Here is a 12916-nt window from a genome sequence, read left to right as displayed (position 1 = left end):
GCTACATTGGTCGGTCGCGTGAAGAAGAGGAGTTTTACTCTCTGCAAGTAGACGAGCCTACAGATGTGGCCAATCTGGCCAATCGTCTGGTGTACGTCCGTTACCTTTTCGAAGGCACGGTGCAGGAAGAGTTTTTTGTGTTTTTTATCTTGTAAACAAACGCCACGCGCGAGCAAACTGTTCTCTCATTAGTCGGATTTTTATGCGGCTCTGTTGCTTTTTTTTTTTTTTTAAAGGTGTGTGTGGGGGGGGCGGGGGGGGATTGGGGGTGCGTGAACCCGGTCTGGATGTAGAAGGGGGTGCGTGGCCTAAAAAGTTTGGGAACCGCTGCTCTAAACCAAACAGGAAGTCGGCCATTTTTGCTTTTATGACGTTTTTTGACCGTTTCAAGGCGTCATACTTTAACGAACTCCTCCCAGAGATTTGACCCGATTGACTTCAGATTCGGCTAGTCTGCTCTTGAGACCTTGGCAGTGAAAAGTTACTCAAACATCCTGCTCCTCACAGATTAATCAGATCCCTTTCAAATGTTGTCAAACAAGCCTTAAGACCTTGATAATGCTTCATTGTGAAGATTGTAAGAAGTTACTGAAGGACGGCGACGTGGCGGCTCGGCGAATTTCGATCCTTCGCCATGAACGAATAAACTGATGTAACTCGACTCCACATCATCAGATCTTTACCAGATTTCACGTGTTTGATTAGACTCCAGGCCTGAAGACATCTGCATGCCAATTGTGAATCATAGTCATAGCGCCACCTACTGGTAACAGGAAGTTAAAGTCTTTATACTTTGGCTTGTTTCTCTTAGTAGGTAAATCAAATCAATATCAAATTTGTTCCACACAAATACAAGAAGTTCATAATGCCAGATCATGAAGCTTTTGATGTTTCATCGAACGCCGTTGCCGTGGCGATGCAGTCTTCGCCGTTAACAACGAAGGTCATTTTGAGAGGCTACAAATGCTCGAAACATGAGCAAACTTGGCAAGCAGATTACAAGGCCGAAATGTAGTTATATAATATGATTTTATTGGTTCAGAGTGGCAAATCGGCTCAATAGCGCCCCCTACAATATTTCAACGAAGCAGCCCTCGCAGTACGTTTCACCTAGATGTATGAAATTTGGTAGGAACATGTATCACATATGGACTTAAATAAAAGTATATTGGGGCCATGCTCTGAACCTGCATGCAGTGTCTGACGGTCACGGAACTGAATGACAGCATCAACCAGAGTCCTCGCGCCGTCCGACGGTCGCGGACGTTCTCGGCCGCGCAGGCCGGAGTCCCGCCGGCACCCCGACGTGCATGCACCCCGACGTGCATATTGCGAGGGCCCGCTCATCGCTGCTCGCAGCTTTAATTATTATTTATTTTTTTAATTGTCTAAACAACCACAAATTTTGCGGACCCCCTGTTGAAGACCTCTGGGCTATATGAAGCAAAAATAGAATCCACACTATATTTTAACTTTTCTTACAGTGTGCAAATTCACACTTCACAAGAGCTAGCTCAAAGTTCGGTTCACACAGATTAAAATATTATTTAACATAATGCTTAATGATGAATGAATTCCATTTAGCTGGGTGCAGTTCAAGGTCATCAAGCTAATTCTTCATATTTGGGGTCATGTATTCATTGTTCTTGAACCCCAAATACTAAACCAAATACGGTATTTTTATAATCTTTATTTTAAAGTTATAGACAACTAGTTGTATACAACTAAATATTTACTTTGACTTAATTTGGAGTTATTGTCTTGAAAATAGTTTCACTCTTTCTGTTGCATGCTCAATATGCACTGTTCTGTAGCGGTGAATATCACAGCAAAAAAATCCTCAAAAGTTGCAACATCTGCTTTGAAGAACTCTAATGCGTCCTTTTGTTTCAGCCTACATGGGGTTTATGTGGATGTTGCTGCTGGTGGCGTACGGCCAGAGAGATCCCAATGCTTTTTTCCTGAACCGTCACATCCGTGATAGCTTCAGCGGCAAGATCTCAGACAGCATGAGTCTTGGAGATGTGTTCACTTGGGCCAATACATCGCTATTAAGTAACCTGTTTGGAGTTTATCCAGGTAAGACTGTATCCCTCATGAAGAGGAAAAACCCTGTTGTGGCAATCTTAGTAACCAAATGACTGTGTCAGAGCTGCAAAGAAAGATGTGTGGTTTTAGCAGAGTTTTTCTGAATTATTAGATTACAAAAGCAGTGATTTAACAATTTACACTGCCTTGTGTCACAGCAGATTTCTTTTTTTGTAAGACCAAGGTTGTCTTGTTGTTTCTGTTACAGTACGATTTTATTGTCTTGTTTTTTTATGGTATATATCTGTTCAGTAGTAAGTACTGTTTTAGCGTCAGGGCTATATTAGACAGTTGGATTGTGTAAAGTCCTTAGAGTTGGTTGTCTTAGAATTTGAGCACTTCCATGCTCAAATTTCCCACATGGCTGTTGTGTCTGTAGTGAGCTTGTTTGATAATTGGTGAAGTAGTATTTTTCCATTTTTACTAATAATTATTATGTGACAGTTGTATGCTTAAACTGGAGCCTGTTAGAAAATAACCATATTTTAGTTTGGCTCAATAAGCCAACATTAATATAAAAAACACTGGGTCAAAACGTTGGTCAATCCATTGGTACTGGGTAATGTTAGCCCAGAATTTCACAAGAGCTATAATGACCCAAATTGACTCAGTGGTGTTTTTCTGTGTTCTGAACTGCAATCATCTACATTGAACTTTATCTCACAGAAATATGTGGAATGACCACAACCTGTCCACCATGACCATCATTTCAGAGTTTGACGTGTCATTTTAAAACTTTTTGTGCACCACTAGCTAATGAGCTGTTAACAGATGGTGGTCATTCCAAGTATTACTGTGAGATCAGGCTGTCCACAATACAATCACAAGTGACAAATAGTCTCCAGAGACGTGAATATGTTGCACAGAAATGCAAACAGACCTTTGCTCAAAATCGTTTTCCAGTTGAAACACCCCTTAAATCAGTGATTCTCAACTGGTGGGTCGCGGACCCGTTTTCAGTGGGTGTGCCTGACAAAACAAACTTTTGAAGGGCATTTTTTATGCAGCGGAATTATTCCAGCATTTACGGCACTTGTTCAGCGGTGCAGGAAAAACACTGACCAATGCGTTGTGAATCACATCACGTGATGCAGCTCAGCCAATCAAATATGGGCATTCTGACAAGTTTTCTGACTTGAGTGAGATGTTCACACACCGTGACACACGGGGGAGAGACGAGGATACAGAAGGCAGAGCAGGACTATTGAAGTGAGAGTTGTGAAAGTCAAATCATAGGACGATTTCCAAAAGAGAAAATGACCAGAGAGACCAGAGTCATTAGACTCTGACTAGACACACTCATATAATTCTTCCAACACTACTTTCTCTTTTTAGAAGATGTGAAAAATATAATATCGTGGCTTTTTCACTTCACCCTGAATGAACTGAATTTAAAGTTGCAGGGCAATTCAGTGAACATAATTTATCTAAAATGAATTGTGTTACGTAATTTATTCTTTAATCCAGCCGTTATTTTACTTGAAATGAGAAGAACATGTATTCATGTATTTCTATGTATTATTTATAATCCATCCAGTTGAATTTGAAAAATCTGTTACATTTATAATTGATGTGTACTTTATTTATTTGATTTGACAGTTTACTACACCGAGACGTTACTAGACTTCTTGAATATAGATCGTCATTAAGGGGTGATGGTGGGTCCCGCAGCCAAACCAGTTGAGAACCACTGCCTGAAATGATCTTTGGCTCAGACCCGGCTAACTGGTCAAAATAGTTAACCTCTATAGCCCTAGCCCTATTTTTAGGCCTCTGCTCAAAAGTAGCATACCCATACCTTTTAGACTGTAGATCTGGAACTACAAGGTCTATTTTAATAGTTGTGATGGTATAATACATGTAAAACTTGTGAGAGATTTGTTCACATGTGTAAATATTGTGTATATGTTACTGGTTAATAACTGATACACTTACGGAAAAGCTCAAATTGAAAAGTTTCAGTTTTGCCTGAAAAAATAGCACTTTTATTGAATATGTTTTGGAAAATAATTCCTAATGAACCCTAAAATCACACCACAGTCATAGCACAACAGGTTTGTGGTCTGTCCAAGCAAATTTTACTTAGCAGGCCAGCATAAAATGAGGTCTGAGTACAGAATTTCAAACAAAATTCAGATTTTCGGAACCAGATTTTGCGCTGCTCTATTCTAATTTTATGTACTATATAACGAAATATTAACTATATATTCACTTGCTTTATCACTAAGAGTGTTCAATACATCGTAATAAAGCAGTTTGCAATAATTTTCAGTCATGTTCAGTTATTTCCAGATGTCATATGTCTTATCCTTGAAAATGAAAGTTACGAATGTAACTATGGTTCTATGAATCCTGGATGACCGCCAGAGGCAGTGCTTTACACTGGATATCTTCCGTCTCGCGCATGCGCAGGTCGAATATTTATATCAACAAAGTCACGTGTGACCTCGGATGACCCCCGTCATCTATAAGTTCCGGTGTCATCCTGAGCTCAGTCCTATGGAATCTTCTCGCGAGTTCACGGGATTCCGAGTGACCAAGAACTCTGGCGGTCATCCAGGATTCATAGAACCGTAGTTACATTCGTAACTTTCGTTCTATTTCATCCTTACTGACCGCCAGAGGCAGTGCTTCACACTGGATGACTTATACCAAAAGAGTCACGAGGAAGCACAGTAACTACCTCTTACAGCTCCGGCAGAGAAAATTGGCCAAAGAACCCTCCCCAGTGGGTGAGGGGTGGCAATGCTCGCCTTGTATGTATAGGCAATGGCCTCCACTATCCAGTGGGACAGGTGGTGTTTTCGTGGTGCAACTTTGCCAGCTGGATAGGCCGGTTTATATGTGAACGTATCCACACCCTTGGGAGAAACACTGTATTAGGCCAGAAAGTGACACCCAAGCCATCTGAGTTCCACCTCAGACATGATTCTTCCACTGATAGGGCATGCAGCTCGCCCCCACATTGAGCTGAATTGACGGCAAGGAGAAAACCGTCTTGCCGATAGCCATCTCGGCTCCGCCTGTGCCAGGGGTTCAAAAGGAGAAAAGCATAAGGTGTCCAGTACCAAGGGTAGGTCCCATGCCGGGGAGACCGGCCCTTATCCAGGAGGGACTGTAGAAACTCAGTACAGCAGGCACGGGGCGCTGTACTGGGACCTTGTTCTGAGCCGCACACCAGTCGGAGAACAGCTTCCACCTGTTTCTTGTACTGCAGGCCGGTAGACCGCGCACTGGCATTCAGAATCGTCAGTCCGACTGGTTCTATGCAGCCACTCAGCATCCGGTCGGGCCCTCCCGTGACCCATAGTTGAAGGCGGCAGGGATTGGAATGCCAAATCTGACCCTCTAGTTGCGACAGGAGATCCCTCCTGTTGGGGAAGAACTCTGACAAGCTTATAGAAAAATCAGATGGAATGGTGGAAAGGCATAAAGAAGATCCTCTGGCCACGTGTGAGCCAGGGCATCTTGACCCAGAGGGCTGGTCTTCGTCAGGGAGACCCAGTGGGGGCAGTGGGTCGACACGTCTGGATGCAGCCGCCACTCTCACGGTGGATGCTTGTGACGGAACAGGAAAACCACAACCTGGTTCCGTTCTCCTGGTGGGTACATTGCCCACAGGCTGGTCAGGCGAGGGGCCTCCCAAGTCAGAAGGCCACGGTGATCCCCGTAGCAACTTCTGCAGATCTGGTGCCCCATTGATAGTTCATGGGAAATCAAAGCAGAGGTGCTGTCCACCGGACAAGCACATGCTTTCCCTTCAAACATGGAAGGAAGTGCTCGAGTGCGAGCTCTAGAACCTGTACCTGCGGTCTTTCAGCAGACAACTGCCCCCAGTCTGTCCTGTTCTGTCACACTGCACCCTGCCTTGAGAGGCAGGTATCTGTTGTGACAATCTCCTGGTGGAATGGAACCGACATGAGCCACTGGGGCTCGGTTCCTGGGACACTGTTCGCCAGATATGCACTCCCTCCATGGGGATAGTGAATAGGCACTGTTTCGATAATATTATTGCCCTGTATCTGTGCCAGTTGGCATCCAAGTGAAGGCTGTTCAGCCATCCGCAAACCCAAGGGAACGACAGTTGAGGCAGCTGTCAGTTTACCCAATAGTCGGAGAAAAGGATGTAGGGCAACCGTCTGCCCCCTCGGAAGAGGGAGAGGTTGTGGGGGTTGTTGGCCACATGCTGGGGCGACTGACAGGCCCTCATAGGGCCACACTAATGAAGGTTATGCTCTGTGAAGGGCTCAGGTAGCTCCTCTCCATGTTCACCTTGAGGCCCACCGGGCCACGTGAGAGAAGGCGAGCAGTGTCCTGTGGCGCCTGAAGCCGGGATGGCTCCTAGGTCAGCCAGTCGTCTAAGTACGGCAGTATGTTCACGCCCTGCGATTGCAGGGGGAAAGGACAGCAGTAATACACTGTGAACACCCATGGGGAGATGGGAGAGTCCGAATGGAAGCACCCAGGACTGAAAGTTGTGGTGATGCACCATGGGAACATGGGAATAGGCTTCGATAGACGTGAACCACTCTCCCTTGGAAATCCGCTGCTGGGAGAAAGAACCCCGATAGCCGGCCTGGAGACATCTCCTGGCACCCCTGCCGGGGGGACGGGGACGTAAGTAGGGTTGTATAGGTAGCGGTCCGGCCTCTCAGCAGGACGCCGAGGCCTGTTGCGGCTACTCGGGTAAGCTGGAGGCTGAGAAAACGGCCTTGTGGGGCCAAAGTGGGACCCCTAGGTCTGGGGGTGCAGGCATGTCCCTGCAAAGACCAGAGAACTGCTGCCTGGTCTGGCTAGCTCTAACAGTCCGCTGAAGCGCCTGTATAGCAGCTGACTCGAACAGCTCACCAGGTTCCACTGGGACAGTATGGAGGGTCCTCCTACATGTCTCAGATAGGGGTGACTGCACCAGCCAAACCTGGCGGCGAGTCTGAACCAGGGTGGACATAATACATCCACGTTCCCTCGACATGAGCGCAAACGCCTGCAATGAAGCATCACTGAGCGGAAGCGTCGAAGTAGCCCGCTGCAGAGAATCTGCGAGGGAAAGCATGAGGTGGGAGAGGGAGTTGTCGATACGGTGCACAGCGCTGCTGTGTCATAAGCCCTGGATAGCAGGTCATCTTTGACCCAACATTGGGTCGAGGGCACCTGGCATCGGGCCTCAGAGTCTCCTCAGGGGAAACTGATGGACGCAATAGTTGTCTAACTGGCTGGCATACGTGCAAGGCCAGATTTGCCACCTCCTGCATGGTCTGATGTAAGGCGGGAGAGAGCCCTGGTGTCTCCACCATGCACGCAACTCCCTCAGATATTCCTCGGAGGGAGGAACAGAAAAGGTGGTGAGGGCGGGAAGGCGCCTGAAGAAGGCACTCACAGGTGGATGTTCCAGTTGCTGTGTATGCCAGGCGTGCAAGCGCCATACAAATGACCAGGGTAGGTTGGGCTGGATCCAGCTGCCCTGACAGGGGGAGGTAGACCTCACGCATCAGGTGTTCCACTTCGGCCAGCCTAGCAGACCTTACTGCTCAAGGCGTGATGCCGCAGGTACTGCCTGGGTTCTCCGAGAGGCCCTGCATCAGAAGCTCGAGGCTAGGGCAAGAGGTCAGGGCCGTCCTCAGGCTGAAGAGGAGCTATACAGGTCCTACAGCAGGGAGAGTTTAACATGGCCGCGATTCTGGTGGAACCCTTGTCCCACTAGTTGATGCGGAATTCCAAATCAGTCTGAGCGGGAGCGCTCTGCTGAATGTTGAGAGAACAGGCAGGGGGCAGTCAGTGGAGAGTGATCCTTCGGACACTCTTCACTTGGCCAGCCGCTGCGGATATTGGTGACCCACCAGTTAGCCTGAGCGAGAGCACTCTGCCACTGTGGAAACAGGTCAGGCAAAGTCCCTATAGTGAGAGGGGAGCGAGGACACTCTTCACTAAGATAGTTGCTGCAGATATTGGTGTCCCCCCAGTTAGCTTGAGCGAGAGCACTCTGCTAATGTAAAAAACGGACAAAAAAGAACACAGTCCGTACAGTGAGAGGGGAGCGAGGACACTCTCTTCACTAAGATAGTTGCTGCAGATATTGGTGTCCCACCAGTTAGCTTGAGCGAGAGCACTCTGTCACTGTGGAAACAGGTCAGGCAAAGTCCTTATAGTGAGAGGGGCGAGGACACTTCACTAAACTAGTTGCTGCAGATATTGGTGTCCCACCAGTTAGCTTGAGCGAGAGCACTCTGCCACTGTAAAAAACGGACAAAAAAGAACACAGTCCTTACAGTGAGAGGGGAGCGAGGACACTCTCTTCACTAAGATAGTTGCTGCAGATATTGGTGTCCCACCAGTTAGCTTGAGCGAGAGCACTCTGTCACTGTGGAAACAGGTCAGGCAAAGTCCTTATAGTGAGAGGGGCGAGGACACTTCACTAAACTAGTTGCTGCAGATATTGGTGTCCCACCAGTTAGCTTGAGCGAGAGCACTCTGCCACTGTGGAAACAGGTCAGGAAAACAGTCCTCATAGTGAGAGGGGAGCGAGGACACTCTCTTCACTAGGATAGTTGCTGCAGATATTGGTGCCCCACCAGTTAGCTTGAGCGAGAGCACTCTGCTATTGTGGAAACGGACAAAAAAGACCACAGTCCTTACAGTGAGAGGGGAGCGAGGACACTCTCTTCACTTGGACAGTTGCTGTAACTCTTGGTGTGCTACCAGTTAGCCTGAGCGAGGGCACTCTGCTAACTGATATCCGCTACTGATATGGCCATAATGTTTACAACAATCAATGGACACAATCAGAGTATTAGCTTAGTCTAGTTAGCCGGAGCGAACTCGACAGCCGTAATGCGTAAAAACATCAATGGGCACAACCTCAATGTTGATTTAGTATAACTAGCATTCACCGAGTTAGCCTGAGCGAGCACACTCTGCTAACTGTGATAGTTGTAATGCTACAAAGTTGATGGCCACAGCCCCAGTACCAGCTTTGTTTAGCTAGCTTCCCACTGAGTTAACCTGAGCGGGGACGCTCTGTTAACTGTGACGGCCGTAAGGTTTACAAAGTTGATGGACGCAGTCCCAGCTAGTGTCTCACCAAGTTTGCCTGAGCAGGAACACTCTGCTAACTGTGATAGCCGTAACACTGTGAAGGGCGGGCCGACAGCGTAATTCTACGCTCTTGTTAGCGCGCCACTCGATTAACTAGAGCGGAAGCGCTCTGCCAACCGTGGAACAAACAACTGTTATAGAAAACAATGTTAATCGATCTTACCGATTGCTGTCATCACGACTTAGGTGGCCCTTATCAGACTGGTGACGACCGATGATAGGGGCGTCCACCAGTCCGGGGCTCGATGTCCGAACGGCGAACACACCGTTCCCTCCGAAGAGGGACAGCTCATCGCAGCCTTTGGAGGGCGAGAGAACCGCAACTCCGACCGGTGGTCACAAGGCTACAGCGACGAGCTCTAATATGTCTTGATCGTAGACACATCCTTGTTTATGCTACCATGGTAGCAAACCTGCGTCGCGAGAAGATGAAAAAGGACTGAGCTCAGGATGACACCGGAACTTATAGACGACGGGGGTCATCCGAGGTCACACGTGACTTTGTTGATATAAATATTCGACCTGCACATGCGCGAGACGGAAGATATCCAGTGTGAAGCACTGCCTCTGGCGGTCAGTAAGGATGAAATAGAACAATCTGCTGTGACTCAGTGTCTATGTGGGATTTTTAAGGCCTGTTTTTAAGGCCTGTTTGGTGGATTTATTCATATGACACGTTACTAGGTCCGTAATAGTCCATTGAAAGCCGTCAGGGGTGTTATTTGGAACGTTGAGTCAGTAAAAATCTTGATAAGGTGGGTTCGACCCCCATGCGAAAAATAGGGTGGTCCAGGCGAAAGATCAGCCCCGTTTTCACATGGAACGTCTCAGCGCATTGATTCCAATGCAGGCGGGGAGACCAGGAAATGCGCTACAGAGTTGTACCAACTTTCAATGGATTAACTGTTTTTTTCCGGACAAAAATCGCCAAAAGGTATGGAGATTTTCAATTTTATTTCTAGAGAGCAGTGTGAGGTTTCTTGGCATTTAGTCCTATAAGTTTTGAATGCTTTGTCGGAGGTCTATTTGGACACGCTGGCTCGACTCCGTATCGAGCCTACATGCGAAATGACGTATCCTTCCGCCTTGGTCGAAGCCGGATTTGTGATTAAAGATGAATTTCGGATGCATAGCTGGCAGATTTTTTGGACAAAAATCCTGATATTGTGATAAATCTTCTAGTGTATTGAATTAGTTTGTGTATAACTGTGTATAATTGCATAAAATGGCTTGCATGATGATTTTGCCCAGACAATTTATTTTTTTTTCCGATATTTTACATGTACAGACCAATTTTCATATTTCTTGATGAAAAGTCCATTCGGAACTGGTACCAGAACCCATTTTGGGGCTCGCTCGGGCTGAAGAGGTTTTTAAACGTACAGAGAGCCCACACAAAATGCCTGAGAAAAACACAAACAGATAAAATGCTTTTTTCCAGGATACATCACGGATGGAAACTCCAAGCTAGTGGGTAATGCTCGTCTTCGTCAATTGAGAGTGCAGAGGAACTCCTGTGAGATTGCAGGCCCTATGCTCCAGTTGGCACCAGACTGTAACGCTCCATTTTCCTGGGAGGTGGAGGACATGGGCTCCTATGACACTGGCTGGAATAACTTTGTGAGGGATAATATATCTACGAGCGCATCCAGCCCGTGGACCTACCAGACACAGTCTCAGATCAGGGCTTATCCCATCTGGGGCAAAATGGTGCTCTACAGGGGAGGTGGCTATGTAGCGGAGCTCGGCCCGGATTCACAAAATGCCAGCAGGTATGCACATTGGCAAAATGGAATGCATCTTTCCTTTTTCATATTGGACTGTGGGTTTAAAGTATCCTCAATGCGCTAAGGGTAGGTGACCTATTTATCAATTGATATACATGTATTTACATTGAAAAGATAGATGTAAAAAGCTTGAGTAGAATACTATTATAAGAAAAGTGCAACACAGATGGAGGCCTTCAGTAAAATATCTTGTCTACTTCTTCTGCAGCACCCTTGAGTACCTCTTCAGGAATACATGGCTGGACATTTACACGAGGGCGGTCTTTGTAGAGTTCACCGTTTATAATGCTAATGTGAACCTCTTCTGTATCGTCACACTCTTGCTGGAGACCACAGTTGTGGGTAAGTTTGAGTGTTTCCTTTGCAATCAAGGCAGATGTGGTGCAGATTTGTCAAAGGTGCAATGAGTAAGATCTGACCACGTGCCCCAAATGAACAGCAGCGGCATTTGACCCAGCGAATGTAAGCTAACTGCTAAATGGGGGTATGTCTATCTCCTGGGGTGGTGGGTAGGAAGAAACGAAAAGCTAGCTTGTTAGCATGCTCATTTGAGCAGATATCTCTGCAACACAATAAAGAACATAAGGTACATTTTAAAGTAACAGTTGTAGCGTGAACAGATCCCGCCCCGGGGAAAGCAGGACAGGCTTGCGCAACTAACACGGTGGTTACGCCTGAGGATTGTCCTTCCTCACGGAGGTATCAGAACAATACCGTAGACCTTTTATCTCACCCCGTAGCTGAATCGTTAGGATTTCGGAATTAATTGTCTTCCTGAGAGTCTTGTACGGCTATGCCCTAGGCACTCTCAGTAGGATGTAACCCTAACACCCAGTATGAATTTCTCACCATTGTATGACTAACACTGCCAAGTCTTCACCCAGGGTACTCACCTTTAAGTTCCTCTGGTAGAGTCGGTCATCACCTCTGTATCACACGGATGAGGGACAGGGGAAGAGAGTCAAATTGTTCTAAAAAACCAGAGTCTCTAGTTTGGGTCCAGTCACTTACAAATGATAAGGCTGTGGTTGTATTAAAGTTTTTCCAAAGCAATCACATGAAACAATTTAAATTCAATGAAACAATCTCAGTGGTATGAAAACTAATGCTGACATCCCTGCTTGTTTTCAGGGTCTCTCAGTCAGCTCTCACTGTGAGTTTTGTCTTCTTTTTAATGCTGTCTTCTCTCCCATCACTGAATGGGACAGCAGAAGGGTGTTCTACTACCCGCTCAGGGGGCAGGACCCCTAAAGGTCTATTAAGTAAGTCTCTCCCAGTATCTACACTGGGGAAAAAAGGCGTATGGTTTGGTATGGTCCGGGCGAGGTGGCTGAAGACCGTGGGCTGCTTATCATCAGGGTAATTTTGAACCGCTCTTAGTCTGGGCTCTCCCCTGAGACCTGTTTGCCTTGGGAGATCCTACCAGGGGCTACTGCCCCGGACAACATAGCTCCCAGGATCACTGAGCCACTCAAACTCCTCCACCACGTTTAGGTGGCGATTCGTGGAGGAGGTTATAAAAGTAAACAACTTATATGTTGTGACTCATAAAAAGTGAACAAAATATATGTAGCTCAAGTGCAAGTTCAGTCAGGAAGACACTCACTCGTAATCTCTGTCTCTCCTCTAATTACTCTATCAGCTGATTGTTGGCGTGCACGTTTAAGTAACCAACCAGATTCTGCTCACCGGTTCCTGAAGCCAATCATATCGTTGCTGTCAAACTTTAAATAGTGTTCTCCTCTCTGCTGCTGTCAGTTGCCATTTCAGCTTTAAGCAGATGCTACCCTCCTCCACCCCAGTCGACCCCAGTCAGCATCACAGTCAGGCTCCTGATTCATCATCAGATTGCAGCAACTCCTTTCACCACCACCACCAGTGTCTGGACTCCAGGGGGGATTAGGCCTATTGGACCTCAGTATCCCTACCCTCGGTGATAGTACTTCAGG

General features: G+C 46.8%; 1 protein-coding gene across 1 annotated transcript in view; it reads left to right on the top strand.

Moving 5' to 3' along the window:
* LOC306783061 (polycystin-1-like protein 2) overlaps positions 1-12916 on the top strand; it is a gene marked incomplete at both ends in the record, with an annotated part of 64646 nt that overhangs the window by 46844 nt on the left and 4886 nt on the right. Inside the window, 3 exons of the mRNA XM_079276592.1 lie at positions 1894-2079; positions 10622-10952; positions 11176-11309. Coding sequence (XP_079132718.1) covers positions 1894-2079; positions 10622-10952; positions 11176-11309 — 651 coding nt within the window. The remainder of the gene's footprint in view (positions 1-1893; positions 2080-10621; positions 10953-11175; positions 11310-12916) is intronic.

Source organism: Melanostigma gelatinosum (assembly GCF_949748355.1).
Source record: "Melanostigma gelatinosum genome assembly, chromosome: 10".
Taxonomy (NCBI): domain Eukaryota; kingdom Metazoa; phylum Chordata; class Actinopteri; order Perciformes; family Zoarcidae; genus Melanostigma; species Melanostigma gelatinosum.
The sequence above is the reverse complement of the archived record's forward strand: the minus strand, read 5'-3'. Positions and strand labels throughout refer to the sequence as shown.